The 16,285-nt window shown below is 52.9% G+C and overlaps 6 protein-coding genes across 6 annotated transcripts; 2 read left to right on the forward strand and 4 right to left on the reverse strand.

The window, feature by feature from the left end:
- Positions 1-500: 500 nt before the first annotated feature.
- Positions 501-2,975, reverse strand: GLOTRDRAFT_120953 (uncharacterized protein; the record flags this gene model as incomplete). Its single annotated transcript, XM_007867019.1, has 10 exons — positions 501-725; positions 780-935; positions 993-1,279; positions 1,337-1,668; positions 1,724-1,854; positions 1,905-1,980; positions 2,036-2,129; positions 2,187-2,363; positions 2,590-2,688; positions 2,740-2,975. The coding sequence occupies 9 exons, from the start codon at positions 2,973-2,975 to the stop codon at positions 919-921; spliced, it is 1,449 nt and encodes a 482-aa protein (XP_007865210.1). The 3' UTR covers positions 501-725; positions 780-918.
- A 1,120-nt stretch (positions 2,976-4,095) lies between these two features.
- GLOTRDRAFT_40495 (uncharacterized protein) lies at positions 4,096-6,261 on the forward strand (the record flags this gene model as incomplete). The annotated part of the gene is made up of 7 exons (XM_007866652.1): positions 4,096-4,554; positions 4,616-4,677; positions 4,978-5,653; positions 5,714-5,813; positions 5,877-5,994; positions 6,050-6,083; positions 6,139-6,261. 7 exons carry the CDS (start codon positions 4,096-4,098, stop codon positions 6,259-6,261), a joined length of 1,572 nt encoding a protein of 523 aa, XP_007864843.1.
- A 1,704-nt stretch (positions 6,262-7,965) lies between these two features.
- Positions 7,966-8,700, reverse strand: GLOTRDRAFT_115726 (Nucleotidylyl transferase). The gene is made up of 3 exons (XM_007867020.1): positions 8,606-8,700; positions 8,248-8,552; positions 7,966-8,191 (listed from the first exon to the last, which is right to left on the reverse strand). The coding sequence occupies exons 1-3, from the start codon at positions 8,647-8,649 to the stop codon at positions 8,034-8,036; spliced, it is 507 nt and encodes a 168-aa protein (XP_007865211.1). The 5' UTR covers positions 8,650-8,700; the 3' UTR covers positions 7,966-8,033.
- Positions 8,701-10,263: 1,563 nt separating this feature from the next.
- Positions 10,264-10,950, reverse strand: GLOTRDRAFT_15759 (uncharacterized protein; the record flags this gene model as incomplete). Its single annotated transcript, XM_007866557.1, has 1 exon — positions 10,264-10,950. A coding segment is annotated over one exon (687 nt), but the record flags the coding sequence as incomplete, so codon positions are not given.
- Positions 10,951-12,566: 1,616 nt separating this feature from the next.
- GLOTRDRAFT_59779 (uncharacterized protein) lies at positions 12,567-13,451 on the forward strand. Its single transcript, XM_007867021.1, has 3 exons — positions 12,567-12,783; positions 12,835-13,056; positions 13,122-13,451. The coding sequence occupies exons 1-3, from the start codon at positions 12,627-12,629 to the stop codon at positions 13,394-13,396; spliced, it is 654 nt and encodes a 217-aa protein (XP_007865212.1). The 5' UTR covers positions 12,567-12,626; the 3' UTR covers positions 13,397-13,451.
- Positions 13,452-14,978: 1,527 nt separating this feature from the next.
- On the reverse strand, positions 14,979-16,042 carry GLOTRDRAFT_29048 (Pkinase-domain-containing protein; the record flags this gene model as incomplete). The annotated part of the gene is made up of 2 exons (XM_007866570.1): positions 14,979-15,946; positions 15,994-16,042. Coding segments are annotated over 2 exons (1,017 nt in total), but the record flags the coding sequence as incomplete, so codon positions are not given.
- Between the last annotated feature and the right edge of the window lie 243 nt (positions 16,043-16,285).

Here is a 16,285-nt window from a genome sequence, read left to right on the forward strand (position 1 = left end):
GTCGCTCTTGTTGAAGAAATCCACCAGGTCTGTACCGGAGTGACTATATGTATCCCGAGGTTAACACTGCCCTTAGGCGCATCCCAGGCTGCACGCAAAGCTTCTGAAACTTCTGTCCGAATTCTCAACCCCGATGCGCAACAAGCATGCTGCCACATACGATCTCCTCGCCACGAAGATCGAAACATTGCTAATTAAGCTGTCCCTCATCCGCGCGAAAGCGCACACTGAACTATACGGCTTCCACTCACCCAAGCACCCCGACACTACCATGGAGAAGGCCCTCTTGGCCGCCCATGAGAGGTACTCTGCAGAGGAGCGCAGATTAGCGGAAGAAGAGAGACAACTGGATAAGCAGCTTAGTGAATATCGACAGCTCTTAGAGTTGGTGGATGGGAAGAGTAAGGACGGTGGTTTCGCTCAAGTGGTTGATGATTGGGTCAGAGTGCAGAAGGAGACTGAGGAGTGCAAGCGTGATCTCCGGCGGTTGGGCTGGACAGGTGATTAAGTGACTTGCTGCTTTACAATTTGTCAAATTGTACTGTGGTATTTTCTGTTGTATATCGCTATTGGCCATATACGTATATCACCTCTCCAGAGACAAACTAAATTTCCGGCATGGCAACATTGACGTCGTTGTATTCATATCAAGTCAGACTCATCCGCGTTGAGAATGAACCTAGTAAAGAAACGGACTTGTTCCATGACACTCTCCGCCAGAATGGCTTAACATCCCAATGAATCAGCGCAGTTCAAATGGGGACGATACAGAGCAATACCTTCGTTAACTGTATGAATGTCACCGTACACTTCCTTCTCCTCGTTGCGATGAGAGTATCGGAAGATGTGCCGAGTCAGGTTCCAATAGGACTTGGTATCTGGCGGCTCGTCAAGTAGGGGAGCTCTGGTAGAGCGGATTCAGTTACCCGTGTTACCTATATGTATGTGCAAATCAGTTCCGCGTAGCATAGACATAAGAGTAGGCTACTGACCATTAGCAAAGGAAGGCGCAACCACGACGTGGTTGGCATTGTATCTCGTTGAGCTTTCTATAGTGGCCTTGATAGTCCCGGAGAGCAACCGTGCCGGCGCAGACCCGAAGAAGGGAGTGACAGGCGACACTTCCAGAGCGTTATAGAACGCATCGGAGAGCACTAGTTCTCCCGCTGCCGTTTCGCCGGCTGAAACTTCTTCTCCGAAGGCCTTGACAGTCAAGTTATGCGTCTCTGCGATGGGTGAAAGAAGCGTTGTGATGTGCTCCTGTAATTCACGGACAGAACTAACACCAGATAGTGTCAATATGTGACCCTGTAACGAAAACGTGTATGTGCAGGACCTATGTTCAGCGATCCGATGATTCACTACGGCTTCTGCGCTCTCAGGCAAGGCGTTAACCTTAACCCCGCCGCTAACAAGGTCCACCGCCTGAGTTGTTTTGAGCGTCGCCTCCCATACAGGGAAGAGGGAAACCAATCCTTCCTTGAACTGCTCCAGGGCCCTGTCATCCGAAAGCGCCTCTGCTGCAAGCCGTCGCAGTTCCGGCGGGAAGGAGGGGTCGTAAGCGGCGAGACACTGCGCGAGCGAAAAAGGTGTGCCACTACGACGGAGTTGGGGCGAGTGGGCGTGGGATTCGAGGTGGACGATCATGGAGGAGAGCATGCCGATGCTCTAATACCCCAGTGTCGAGGGAAATAGTTTGGCAACAGAGATTTAATGTGCCTACCGTGTGTGCGGGCGGGATGCTGGAGTGCCCGCCTTTGGTGTTCACTTGGATGCCGATGTCGAGGTACCCTTTCTCGGATATGTCAGGCGCGGCCATGATGACGTCGCCGCCACCCAAGTTTTTGAAGCCGCCTACGCGGGATATTAGTCCTGTGAAGGTGTCTGATAGAGAAAGGAGCTACCTCCTTCGTCGATTAAAATCGCGAATCCATCCTTGCCGTATGCCTGCTCCAGGTAGCCTGCCAATTTCCCCGCACCCTAGCACAGATTCTTCAGTAGTTCCCACACTTTACTGGAAAATTGAAATGATAACCTCTTGGCCAGAGGCCTCCTCATCTATTCCATAGGCTAGGACTATGGTACGGGACGGAGAGAATCCGTGTTTGAGGAGTGCGTCTACCGTAACACTGCAGAACGATGACAGTCAGTTGCCTACGGTCGAGGAGACGATGTACCGCACTCACAGTTGGGTTATCAAGTCCGCTTTATCATCGACAGACCCACGACCCCAGATCCACTTTCCTATATCAGGTATTCGTGAGCACTCTCGCGCGAAACCAAAGAGCTCGAACCGTCGTATTGGCCAGAATATGGCGGGTGCTCCCACTGATTTACCGTTGAAGGATCGACGGGGACAACATCTGGAAATGGACAGTTCGTGATACGTCCGCGTCGGAAGAGTAAACGCCATGCCTTGGTGAGCAGTCAAGAGTATGGGAAGTAAGGTCTCATTGGATCCTTGCCAGTGAAATACCAAGGAATATGTATTGACTTTGGTTACATGCAGATTTCGATAGCTACACAGCGATGAAACGGGCGTCCTTTCAGAACATATCATGCAATGACGAACAAGCTAGGACTGCTCACACGAGCGGGAAGGCGGTCTCGAGATATTCATGGAGCGTTCCGAAGATATCCCAACGCTGATCCTGGCCAACAGGCTTCAGATCATCATAGGACTCGGTCCTGCAGACAATCAGGCACATGCTTCCCGATGCCGAGGTGAAAAATAATCACGGGATTTGGATCGCTCTCCCGAGTCGGCTGTAGACGCTCAGCTTAAAGCCCTCCCAGCCGTACAGGACCTCCAACTGTGAATGCAAGATAGAGTGCTTGACCGGATGAATTGCATCGACCTGAGGGCATGCTGGGATGCCGTTCTCCGTCAAATCGCCGCCACCCAGCAGATTCAAATTTATTCTGAACAGGAGATACCAGAAGGCTGAAGCCAGGCCAAGCAGAACAAGCAGCATTGACTTGACATTACCGCTAGCCTTCTCAGGCTGTCCTGATAGAGAATTGAGGCTGGATTCGCTGGAAATAGCTCGCTGACGGAAGGGGGCCCGGCCACATCCCTCGCCCGACGACGTTTTGAACTTTTCAGTGCCGTGCAGCATGGATGTCAGGGCAATAGCCGTCCAAGACGGCGTGGACGGTGAGCACGAGCGGAACGACTGGTTACTGACAGCGGTGGCGGGGTCGCTGCTGTAAATGCAATCCTCCCAACAAAGTTGAGGACGCGCGGCCCGTAAAAGGAAGGTCGAGGCCATCGTGAAGTGACTGCACAGGCGGCTGTGCGGCAAGTCTGCGTAGCACCCATGGTGCATTCCCACAGTCTCCAGAGAGGATGAGGACGCGAGGTGGATGGTTCTAGGAGCCTGATGTAGAGTACGTAGGGCGGTCCTGGGCGGACACGAAGTATTGTATTTTATGTGATATTTACTGAGAATGACAATTTCGTTGGGGTGAAAAGGGGGGTGCACCAGATGGAGGGGAAAGCATCAAGTCGGTCTTATAACTCTGGGCGGAGGTGTAAATCACAGTTACTTTTAATAGGAATCAGAGATACAGTGCATGCAAATAGTTCCTATAAAAAACATTTCGGGATTTCAACCCGTGGTGCTTACCATAAGCTCGGCAATGGTGTAATGAGTTTTAATTCACGAGCGATGTACACATCTTACAACTGAAAACCCATCGGTAGAAAAGTGTACTGAAACTGCCCACATCCAGACTCGAACTCCCAACTTCATGCATTGCGCCTCTGCAAGGTGACATGCAGTATACCAACTGAACTACAAGAACAATAACTGTTAGGTCATTGTCTAATATATATTGGTACGGTATACAACAACTAACCCGCTGAGCCGACACTGCCCTGCGGAGTGGACGCTTCACGCCGCGCGGGGTCCCGTTACGTAATGCGCGTCCTCAACTTTGTTGGGAGGATTGCATTCAGTCATTCTGGATCGGGAGGCGGTGATTGGCCGGCAGTGGCACGTGGCAGTCGCGACATGTATATGAGCTTACGTAAGTAACAGAGAGGACCCTCCCAGTCAACCAGAAAGCTTCAAGCACCGTCGTGACGGCAAGATGCTCAATACTGCCCCCAGGCCCGCATTCCCCTCCCGGCACAGCCGACTACGCTCTCCCGACACGCCCATCGTGTCTGCCATACCCTCTTTGTCCCCCTTTCTCCCCCCAGCGCTGGTTTCCACCCAGCACATTTTCTCGCATTTACGTACCAGCAGGGACGATTCGTCCTCGCCCATCGTGGAAACGCGATTATCGTCGCCAGAATCAGTCGAAAAAATAGCCCCTAAGCCGGGCGTCGCGTTGTCCACCGTAGGTCTCGTCGCGACCTGTGTCGACTGTATAGAGGACTGCAAGTCCGGATCCTGTGCATTGGAACTCTCCGCCGACTGTACGGACCAGTGCGTCGTTGTGCCCTGCGACGATCCGAGCCACGAATATCCATTGCCTGATCGGATCGACCGATTTTTTGAGCACCCCTGCGATAACGGTGCCGACTGCACCATGTATGAAGAATTTGTGCGTTCGTCCTCTGCACTTCTGAATTGTGGCTCTTCTAATTTTAATAAAATAGTTGCAGTGCTGCACGGACTACCGTAACTATTTAAACGAGCAAAACCAGGCCAACGGAGGCCAACCACCGTCCGATGCCTCCGCTCAGTTCGATTTGAACCAGTTCCTCTGCGATTGCCAGCAAGGGTTGCCCCTCGAACAGAGTGGTACTTTCTTCCCGAATGACGCAAATTTCCACCCTTCTCACGCCGGCGCTAACCCCGAGTTCTTCCACTTCCCGGGCTCTACAGGGCATGGACTTCATCCTCCAGGGCTTCATCACCGTCACCACCACCATCATCAATTTGAGCAAAGGAATACTGTCGCAGGACCACAAGTGCACCCTGAGCTGGATACCCGTTCCACGTCTTCGTCATCTTCTTTTCCTAGTCCGGTATCGGCCGTGCCGGACTCATTTCCTCCCACTAATGTCATAGCCCCTTCGCCAAGGTTACAAAATCAACCCCCGGGCGGGTCGCGCCCTCCCCACTTTGCTTGCATGTGGGGTAATTGTCACGCCGCATTCAACTCGTTGCAAGAACTTGTCGGGCACGTCAACCTCTACCACCTGCAGCCGGAGACCTCCCAGACCCAGGCCTTGACCCGCCAGACCGGCACTCCACTCTCCTGCCACTGGGGAGACTGCCAGGTCTACCCTGACCCGAATTCCATCCCGGGTCCCTCGTCGGGCAACCAGCTGGACGCCGCGCTCGGCATCCTCGCGAACCACCTCTTCCAGGACCACTTGGGGCTTCCCGACCGGATCTTCAGCCCGCACCCGGAGGCAGATAGCAATAACGAAGCGCTGTCGCCGTTCTCTCCGCCGACGCCCCCCGAGCCGGCGTCGACCCCTGCCCCGGAAACGCACGACTGCGCAGGCAGCACGCACATCTGCAAGTGGCAGGGGTGCGGGCGGTCGTTTAAGGACTGCGATGAGCTGACCTCGCACATCACTGCTGCGCATGTAGGCAGCGGCAAGAGCCATTACGACTGCTATTGGGAATCATGTACCAGGCACGGCGAGAACGGATTCACGAGCAAGCAGAAGATTTGTAGACATTTGCAGGTTTGTTCCTTCGTGATCTTGCAACAGCTGCCCCTGAGAGTTTTCTGGCATTGTCGTCAGTCCCATACAGGACATAGGCCATTTCAATGCAATATATGTAAACAGAATTTCTCCGAGGCTGCGACGCTTCAACAGCACATGCGGCGGCATACACAAGAAAGTGAGATATTTTTTATCAAGTTCTTTTCTGGCAGTCGACTGACGCCGACTGGTACTTCTTCAGAGCCTTACGTCTGCGACTTCCCGAACTGCAGTAAAGCTTTCGCTATTGCAGGCGCTCTCACCATTCATAAGAGGACACACAACGGAGAGAAACCTTTCAAGTGTTCTCATTGCGGCAAGTACGTGGCCGTTTACCCTTGTCTTCTGCTGCCGTGATGACCGACGATTGCTCAGAGCGTTCGCTGAATCGTCCAATCTGTCCAAACACGTGCGTAGATCTTGCGACGAGAGCCTAGTATCATTGACTTATTATTTGATCTTAGTTGCGGACGCATACCGGCGCGCGACCGTATCCGTGCCCGGAGGAAGGTTGTAATAAGTGCTTCGCTCGACCGGACCAGCTTACCAGGCATATGAGCGTACATAAGAAGAAAGACGTCGTATGAACTACGGCTTGTATTACATTGCTACGTTTTCATCAGGACCACTATGACCCCGATGCACGTCTATCATTATTTGCATGGCATGTACACTTTGAATATCTCGCCGGGTATGCTATCTAGAAATCTATGAATACCAAACATCCGTCTCTTAGCCAGCAAGTTCAGCGTCCTGAGGTGGAGTTAAAACTTTGGGACGCCGCGTGAGCGCAAGATGTCCAGGCTGCGCGAATGAGACAGCTCTCCTACTCTGTTCCCGGCCTGTCTGTCCATGTCGCACTCCATGATGATCCGCAAGGAAGGAAAGCAGCACTGCAGGATGCTCTTGGCTAGCACGGAGTCCAGCCGGGCATCTCTCTCAGCTGGCTCGGTGTTCCTCAAGACGATGGTGTGCACCGTCTCGGACAATGGATAAAGACTCTTCAAGTGGTCCGCTAGCGATGCCTCTACTTGCAGCGTTTCCGTGTTCGGGCAGATGCCGAGTATGTCCGCGACGAACTCGATCGGCACGCCGTCCAGTGATAGGTTCCAGATACCCGGGAGGGAGCATTTCGTGCACCGGTGCCGGACGTAGGTGGCACATAGGTACTCTTTAAGACTGGCAGGGAGTGTAGGTATACTCTCGTTGTACGAGTACTTGAGACTGAGCTGAGTAATCTGCGATGGGAAGGCGCACAAGCGGTAGTGGTCGAAAAGATCGTCAAAGCCCCAGTTCGTATACTCGATGGAAAGCTTGCGGAGGTTCGGGAGGTATCCGAGGGTGTCGATCACGTATAGGGTGTTTGAGAGGGTATCTCCCATTGCGTTCGTCACGCGGTAGAGCTGGACCGGGAAGAGAGTGGAATCGCCCTGAATGTAGAAAGATAGGGAGCGACAGCGCGAGCTCTCTGCAGACGTGGCAGCTGTCCACAGACTTCTGGGTTCGTCTAGGCCGGTTATAGGGGATCCAGGAAGAAGGCGAAGGTAATGCCGGGCATATTGGGGGTTCGAGATATGAACGTCCGTCATCGCTACTTGGGCGAAGACAGATAACCAGGACCTGTGTACGAGCGGTAGAGTTACCAGTAACTCTGTACGCTCGGCAGGCGTAAGGCGTGACGCCCATAGTTCTCGCAATATGTCATCGTAGAGCTCTACCGGCAACCACGACATTGAGAAAACCGACATTGTCCTATCGATACATCAGTCTGGAAGTAGTGATACAGAGAGGGGCAACTTACTGGAGTACCACGTAGATCTTCTCGAGTAGTTCCTGGGAGCGTCTGTCTCCTTGATATAGAACGAGGAGAGTTAGCTAGCCAAACACAGATTTGAGCGGTCTTGTGCTCCCTGATGTTAATCGCACCCTGGGGGTTCGGATTCCATGGTTCCGAGACATGCGCTGCATGTGGTGGCTGACTGCGTAGATCATTGTGGCTCGCCGGGTGTCCCGTTTCTACTGCCGGTGCAGCAGTCCCGACTCGAATCAAAGCCGAGCTTGTGGATGCGAACACGAAGCCCGCCACTATTACCGACGGTCTCCCGGAAGGGCAATCGTCGGGCTCACGGTCACATGATAAATGTCTTGCTCCGACTCCGTTCTGCTGTAGCCGTCCCTTGTGCTCTTGCTTCAATGTCTGCTGCAGTCCGCCATCCCTTTGTGCATCAGCCTGGGATGGCTTACCTGTCGCAGCTCGTTTAAAGTTAAGTCCCTTGAAGCTAGAACAAAGACGGAGTCCGAGTCCATGACTTGGCCTACCAATGTCATGAAGGAGTCGACTGCACAAACGGAAGTTACGCTAGATTCCGATACCATATATATCAATAGGCTCTGGGATGGGCTCTTCCTCTTTTATCTCCGCTCTGGGAACGACAGGAGAAGGTCGAGCTGGCGCGGTTGGAACGAACCGTGCACCTTCTGTCAATCCGGCCGTCCTCCTCGTCGGTATGATCCTGCCTACACGCAAATTACTTGTCAGCTATGTTCGGAACCTCGGATTGTTCACAACTCACCGAGACTCTTCAACCTATCGTATCCCTGTAACCGGGTCCTATCCACGTCTGGATCAATCGACGTCCCTTCGTCCAAGGCAACAAAGTCTATCCTGTGCTCGCGAAGAAAGTCCTCGCTCACAGTCCATGGCGCGTCCTCCAGGACTTCGTCTACCCAGCGACAGTGCCGTATAACCTCATATCTCTCCAAATGCGGCAGTGTCACAGGGTAGTCATACTGGTGACAGAGCTCGTCCCCGAAAACTCCGACTATCAGATGGACGGAGGGGAACGATAGCTTTGCTTGGCGTAACTGCAGAGCGTGGCTATACCGCGAGAGTCAGTGCCTCTATTCTGTCGAGTACCTCGCCGTACTTGCCCTGCATGGAAGCCGTCAAATACACCATCGACGTATATCTTCATAGTTCTCCGGTCGGCATTATCCCGCTCCTGACCCGCTGAAGAAGCCCCGAGCGCTTTCTGTACGTATGCTTGTATATCTTCCGCGCTCAATGTGGTTGTCTTCAGCCTCTGTCTAGCCAGCTCTGTCGGTGGAGGTTCAGACACGTCGCGGGATGCCACGTGGCCGAGGTCATCGATGCTAGATTCCAATGATCTTGGGCCGTTCGAGATAATGTCATAGTCCAAGTCATCGCTCATCACAGACGCAGCGTAGGCTTGCGTTGTAAGTACCATGGTGGTCGCCGTGGATATGAGCTATTGGTTTGCTCGCAGGCACGGGGTATCCCCACAAACTTAAGTCCGCAGATGGGGACAAACAGGCGCACACATCCAGAGGACAGCACTCGTCAAATTCGAGCAACGCTATACCGAGCCCATCAGATTGCTCTGGACTTACACGCCTCACCCTCCACGATGCTGTGCATATTGCTGTTGCCCTGGATCTGGCGAATATTCTTACAGTATCGTAGTCCCATCAGTATCTCATGCTCAATGCCCGTTTCGCGATCCTTAGGCATCGCAATATCACTATAACGCTTGCGAGCCTCGATATCAGAGCGTTATAGATACCTACATGATTCCTCCGTGCGCTTCCCTCATGTGTGTATAGACACCGCCGGCTGTATCCTCGTCGGCAAAGGTCTTCATACATACCCAACATATATGAGTCTTGCAGCGGATGCATGTCATATGATTGCAACCCCCATTTTTCTCCATATCAACACCGCATTTGGGACAGGGCCGGACATCATGAGCTTCCCGCCACTTCTGGAATGCGTCCAGACCTCCCGAGGAATTATCGCGATGTTCAGCGCAGGTGAGCCCCTCGTGGAACTCGACGTGGCAAGCTGGGCATATGCGGTTGAGGCATGCGGGGCATCGCAATACTGTTCCATCCTTGGCTGGTCGATATATCACTGGGCAGTCTGGTGTTGGACAGTAGCGAAATTCCTGGGTGTGCGCGTTTATATGACCTGTCAGCGAGGATTCGAGAAGTTTCGTTTCATCCTCGGGAGAAAGGAGATCTCGTATGACGTTCAACGGGATGGTATGCTGGCAAGAACGGCTTGGGTTGGTGTTGACCTCCGTAACGCATGCGAGTCGCACGGGCGAGGCATCAGCAGACGATCGTAGGAGGTGCTGCAAGCACGAAGTGCAATAAGAATGGCCGCACGGCAACATGGTCGGCTCCGTGACCTCGCAGAAGCATATTGGACAGCTGCTGGCTGAAGTCGCAGCTGGGATGTTCTTGGTCGCCCGCATCAGAACAATGGCTCTCCGGACTCGGTCTACCTCCTCTGGGCTTCCATGGACGGTGAGAGTACGTGCGACAACGTCAAGGACGACAACTTGAACGCCGGTTGTTTCCCGCAAAGCCTTCATGCCACCGGTTATAAGCAGCCTCAGCTCGTCTTTGCCTAGGTCGAGGACGTGCCTCATTGCTTGTACCTCCTTCAGTTTGTTGAAAACCGCGGTTCTGGCGACATCTCTGCTAGTAGAGGAGCCACAGAGATTAACAGACCTTGCCCGTTTGTTACATTTCGCAAAACTCCTAGCAACTCCGTTCAGGGTCGACAGGAATTCCGTGCCCTCCGAGGAGAGGAAGAAATCGTCCCACACTGACTTCCCGTCGGAAGCCAGAACTTCGCCTTGAAGCATCGTCTCCACGGCTATTTTGGCTCTTCCGAGAGCCTTTGCATCAGAGGAATAGATCCGGATGCACACGGGATCGACCGCACGGCCTTCGTTGTCCGCCTCGTAGTACCTGATTTTGCAGTCGGCATGCTGGTCGGATAGCGCAACGAGGTCATCTCTTAAGGCCATAAATTGTTTCCATGGTGGAAGATATTTGAGAGAATAGATGAGCTCCGACCAGAGAGGACTGCCGAGCATCTTTTGCGGCGTGTTGTTTAATTTTTCAGCGGCAGCGGCAGCTGCCTCTGGTGTGCAGAACTGGCCGAAGGCCTTCAGCTTGGTGGGACGTGGGCCCGATGGCACCAAGTCGAATGACTCCAAAGGCCCAAATTTCGACAGCTCATCGCGTACGTGCTGAATGCCCGTGCTCCTGCCATAGCTGGCCCTTCCGAGCGTGACTGACGCAGCGTTGCACCACCGCTGGATATCTTCTGCTCTGACATTTGGGGGGAGACCCTTGATCTCGATCGAGAATGAGGAAGTCTGTCTGCGTTTCGGTGACTGGCATTGCACAAGAACTTGGCGCCCATCGAATATGCTATGATGCAACCTTTTCGCCTCAGACATCGCTTTGTGGAGGACAGAATAATGCGCCCATGCCACTAGGTGGGGCGCGAACCAACTGACTTTGACCTTGCGGCACAACAGAGCGGCTGAGCCTGTCTCAACCGCGGTGAGGTCGAGCCGAGCAGCTAGCTCTCTTCCCATAAAAAGGGTACCGTTGACATTCTCCAGGGCAGCGCATGCAGAAGCGCAGTCCGCGAAGTCGATTCGAGCCGTAGCAAAAGTGGCGGCCGGTGCCGTGTCGACATTCACAGCACACAGATCCCCGAAAGCCTTCGTCAGCTCGATCACGTCCGGCGATATGCTGCCCAGGGGAAGATTGGTTATGATTATGCGAGGAGACTCGAAAGCGGTGTTGATCTGCTGCACGAACGCCCCAGGCCCGAAGGTCACTTGTGAGCCCAGGATGGTGCGCTTAGCAGTGGTGGAGACTTTAGAATATTCTTCCTGCCAACGAATACAGTGCAGTTGAGCACAATGGATAGTTTTTTGTGAGGGGACATACAGGCGTCAGGGCGAGCACGTCGACAGGTACGTCCACCGGCGTACAGGACTCTACAGCTGCTATATCGTCTCCAGAGGGCCCCCCCGGACTTGCGACCGCTGAACCCATATTACTGTCGATGTTTATCTGGTTCGATCTGTTGAGCGCGTGTGAACTATAACCGTCCTGTGCGATGGCCGTCTGTACATGAGGAAAGGGACAAGCTCCCCCTTTGGCGCAGTTGCCTCGATTAAAGAATTTGCATGGCCCGAAGGTCGACGACTTGACGAAAGAAGCTGGAGGTCCTTTCTTTTCGAGTCCCCCGCGGTTAACGGGACATGGTATGTGTGCATTGCGGCATTGACTCCCGTACCGACAGGACCCAAGGCCGTAAAACACACATGCCTTTTGCAAATGATGATTTTGTGGCTGCACCGACTGCTGCGCGGATCGAGGGTGATAAAATCGGCAATGATCACCATTCGTGCACCTATGCTGAAGAAAGAATTTGCAGACTGGCGGCGAAATGCTTGGGGAGATCGATGTTTGCATAGCTGTAGCTGGCAAGGGATGGGGAGACACGTGTTTGCGGGTCTACATTTCCGCAGCCTCGCAGGCGCTGAAGCTGAAGCTTCGAGGTCGAACTTTTGAGACACTCGGGATGCCATACATGCCGACGTGACCTCACGCTGATCCCCGTATTCCCCAAAACAAGGTATCAATGGGTACAGCTAGGACGCATTGCCAATGAACGAGCTCTGCAACTGTCTGAATGTACATCTGGTGTGGTCAAGAGGTCATAGCTACTCGGACGATCAGACAATCACGCGTGAGATCTGGCACGCACGTCAACCCGAAGTATGTGAACTTGGACGGCGAATCCAATTGTAAGGCGCACCAGTAGGTATGCGTGGCGGCAATATTTTGGGAAACCTAGGACAACCTCATGACCTTTTGCATCCGCACCAGTGCAAGATCGGCGGAGGTAACCGTTCAACGTCGAATGTTTAGTTTAGCTAAGGATTGTGGAACGAAATTGTGGCCTCAACGGTCACTGTGAAATTTGCTTATGTAATTTGGAAACAGTACTTTCGATCACTTGACAGTTGCTCGCAACACCAAGCCCTACCGATCTAGCATCCATCTTGCTCAAATACATTATATATTCACCTGTCTCGCTTTCAATACATCCAGCATGGGTAACGTGAAACCTGCGCCAGCCGCATCAGGGAAGAAGGAAAAGATCTTTCATCCTCAGTCACGGAAAGCCGCTCAAATAACGAGGACCCAACTTCGAAAAAATAAGCTCGTGGAGGCATCTAACAAGAGATCCCGCAAGTACCACGCAGAAAGTAAGCTTAGGTCTACAAAAATTACCTCTGATCTGACACGACGTCCCTCAGCGGACTTCTATGGGTTTTGGTATCATGCTATGCCTCCGGTTGGGGAGACTTTGACTCTGCAAACCATACACACCCTGATAGCTGATGTATGGCTGGTTCGCCATGATGCCGAGCTCGATTCTGAAAGGGCTGCCCGGCGCAAGGGTCGACCCAAGAGTACACGGGAACAGCAACTGGAGGATATAAAGTTGCGTGAAGCAGAGGAGTACCGGACAGGCATGGGTATGTCACTTGCTGTTCACCGGCGGCGGTAAATGAGAAGCAAACCTTACGCCGGCCCACTCTAGAAATACCAGACCTCACTCATAAGACGAATGTCGGGCTGTTCCGCAGATGGGATCAAAAAGAAATCGCTTTCACGCAGCTGCTCCGACACATCCGGGTGTCGAGCACGAAACCCGATGTTGCGTCTGTCTCTCGGCCAGGAAAGCACCCGTCCCTGATCGAGGAGAATCAGCCAGGGGCGGACCAGCCGATGGACGTCGCTACCGAAGACTTGATATTGACGGAACCTCCCACACGGTTCGCGAGTACTATGATGACGATGGATGAGCCCATGTAACGTTGCGTGTTCAACTGCATAGACACCTAGTAAATGACAATATATGGAATAGTACAAAACTAATGGTAAGAGAAGCCGTATCGTAGGTACTCATCAATAATGCAAGAGTATGCACAGGGAATTACATGTTGTAGACAGCCTCAGCGTAACCTACGCCGGGACTAAACCCAGAGCTAGGCAAGGAGAGCGGTAGGGATGGCCTTGGGGCATCGAGATCCCACTCCCTCCTCAGACGGTTGTACATCATCCGGAAGCTCGACAAAGCACCCTTCTCCTGGATCAGATTTAATGAGATGGTGAATCCTGCCACGGCTTGAGCATCCGAAGGTTTCCGGACCTCTACGCGGAATTGAACAGCTCTGGGCCCCTCAATCATTCCCGCTGGATCCCTCGTTTCTTCCAGCCGGCATTTAAGGACGTCCAAACCATCCGCTGCCCGAAAATGCGTGACCTGGATACCCATGCCCATTAGTAACTTGCGGCATTCCTCGCGAGTATTGTAGACGTCCGCCATGGAGAGAAGCCGATAGTTTGCGGGTTTGAATTTGAAGATGTGACCGAACCATCGCCTTGTAGGAGAGAACGAAGATGGGGTCGGGGGGAAATAAGAGTCATCAGAGAAGGCTGGCGAGACAGGACTTAAACCCGGGCTCAGACCAGCACTCCTCCGTTTCTTCAACTTGGAAGGTCGGTTCACGACTGGTTCGATGATCTGAACATGCCTATCGGACAGAGGAGACCTCCCACTTCCGTCCATAGAAACGGGTGTCAGCAGAGATTTGAGCAACGGCGTCGTCGTTGGAGGGAATCGAGGGAACTGGACGTCTTCAGGGGTGATCAACACATAGTTCTCATCCTCCTCCGCGGATGGCGTCAGGATGAGGGGAGGGGGTCGATGTCTCACTTTCTTTGGAGTGGATTGCTCCTTCACGCCGTTAAACCTAGCAATTTGGTGAACTCCATCAGGGATAAGTATCTCTGCAGAACTGCCATCCACGTACGTGGGATCTTCGTGACATACTAGACCATTCTCTACGAAACGACTGCTGATAGGAGTTGGCGGCGGCACCAAGGGGGGCCGAGCGGGGATAGGCCTAATAGTGGGACCCATAGAGGACAAACAAGCTTGCGCAGCCAAAGAACTATTTGATGACCTTTCTTGAGAGGCGAGGTCCATCTCATTCAGGTGATTCACGATTTGTCGGAAGAAGTCTTGCATTTTCTCGTCCGAGGCGCCAGGCGGTTTCACCGTTGATGCCTCTGCGCGCTCAGATACATTCAAATACGACTCCTTTGACGCATCGGAGGATCCAGACATGTTCGCACCCAGGAAAGGGCCAGAAGGAGAGGGCGTCGGTGAGTGCAAGACTATCTCAGGACTATCACTTTGATCTGGGTTAGCTTCAGAAACCATCTTCAAAGGATTTCCTTGCCCAAGATTCATGGGCCGGGACCTTGTCCGAGGTAAGGCAGATTTCCTTGGTGTTGCAGACGTGGTCTTCCCCTTAGAGCGAGGCTTCGGGGAAGAACTATCCTCATCCTCTGGATCGTAGTCTTCCAAATGTTTGGCTCGGTACTGGATAAGAAGGTGATACACGCCTTTCTCCCAGGTAGCGTCTTGTGAGGTCAGGTGTCGGATAATTTCATCCTCAGGGATGTCATTCCAGAGTGTGCGTAGGTTCGCAAGTATATCAGGGTCGACGTCGTCTGCGTTACCTATGGGTGAAGACATATGTTCTATGCTTTGTATGTCGAACCTAGTAGCCCTCGGTTCCACGAGTTTATAGAAGGGATGTTCGAGAATCTGCGCCATGGTGATGCGCTTCGCAGGGTCCTTCTCTAGCATTCTCGAGATGACGTCCTTCGCCAGGGGATCGAAAGAACCAGGCATCGTGAATTTACCAATCTTGACTTTCGCAAGAAGAGTACCAAGGTCGTCGTCATCAAAAGGGAGTCTGCCAGCAAGCAAAGCATAGAGAATGACGCCACAAGACCAGATGTCCGAAGCAAACCCGTTATAGGATTTGCCCATGATAACTTCCGGGGCTGCGTAGTGAGGGCTACCGCAAGCAGTCTGGAGCAGGCCTTGAGCTCCGCTACTCTGCCAAGCGGCCATGCCAAAGTCAGCTACCTTGATCCTTTTGTCCTTGTCAAGCAGCAGATTTTCGGGCTTGAGGTCTCGATGAGCGATGTTGAATCGATGACAGTAGTCGACCGCAGAGATGACCTGCTGGAAATAGTCTAGAGCCTCTGAAGTAGACATTTTGCCTTTGTCGCAAAGATATTCAAACAGTTCGCCTCCTTCGACGTATTCCAGGATCAGATACAATTCGTTGGATGTTTCCCAGACATCGTAGAGCCGCAGTATGTTGGGGTGGTCGATCAGCTTCATGATAACTATTTCCCGTTCAATAGCAAGTAGTATCCGTTCTGCGTCATTTTCTAGGTTTTCCAGGGACATCCGCGACTCGAGAATCGAAGTCTTAGAGACGATCTTCACCGCCGCGTACTGCCCTGTCCGCGAATGTCGCGCAATGCGGACGCGTCCTTCTCTGAGAATAAGCGACCGTAAAACATAGACAGCAGCAGGCTCTGACCTGAACTTCCTTTACCGATGACTCGACCGATCTTCCATGACCCAATCATTCTAGGATCATCGTCCTTCGCTTTCCTCCGCGGGATACTAGGCGGGTCATTGTCTGACATAAGTGTTCCTCTGTGAGCAATAGAGCTGAATTGTGGGGTGAATAATGCCGTCTCAGAAGAGACGCACTATAGTAGGGCAGCTCGAAGTCCGGAGATTCTCGTCAACGAGCTGGTTTTAACCTGGTTTGCGCTGCCGCAGGCTGGACGCGTCTCGCCCATTCCCGTCATGTGATCGTCGCCCTC

Source organism: Gloeophyllum trabeum (genome assembly GCF_000344685.1).
Source record: "Gloeophyllum trabeum ATCC 11539 unplaced genomic scaffold GLOTRscaffold_00005, whole genome shotgun sequence".
Lineage (NCBI taxonomy): Eukaryota > Fungi > Basidiomycota > Agaricomycetes > Gloeophyllales > Gloeophyllaceae > Gloeophyllum > Gloeophyllum trabeum.

Excerpts from the sequence above, each read along its gene's own strand:
- GLOTRDRAFT_115726 (XM_007867020.1), bottom strand. The coding sequence starts at position 8,649 with ATGAAGATATACGTCGATGGTGTATTTGACGGCTTCCATGCAGG. Across the intron at positions 8,553-8,605 it reads TTTGACGGCTTCCATGCAGG|CCACGCTCTGCAGTTACGCC; the intron begins GCAAGTACGGCG and ends CTCGCGGTATAG. Across the intron at positions 8,192-8,247 it reads CGATAGGTTGAAGAGTCTCG|GCAGGATCATACCGACGAGG; the intron begins GTGAGTTGTGAA and ends ATTTGCGTGTAG.
- GLOTRDRAFT_59779 (XM_007867021.1), top strand. The coding sequence starts at position 12,627 with ATGGGTAACGTGAAACCTGCGCCAGCCGCATCAGGGAAGAAGGAAAAG. Across the intron at positions 12,784-12,834 it reads CCGCAAGTACCACGCAGAAA|CGGACTTCTATGGGTTTTGG; the intron begins GTAAGCTTAGGT and ends GACGTCCCTCAG. Across the intron at positions 13,057-13,121 it reads GGAGTACCGGACAGGCATGG|AAATACCAGACCTCACTCAT; the intron begins GTATGTCACTTG and ends GGCCCACTCTAG.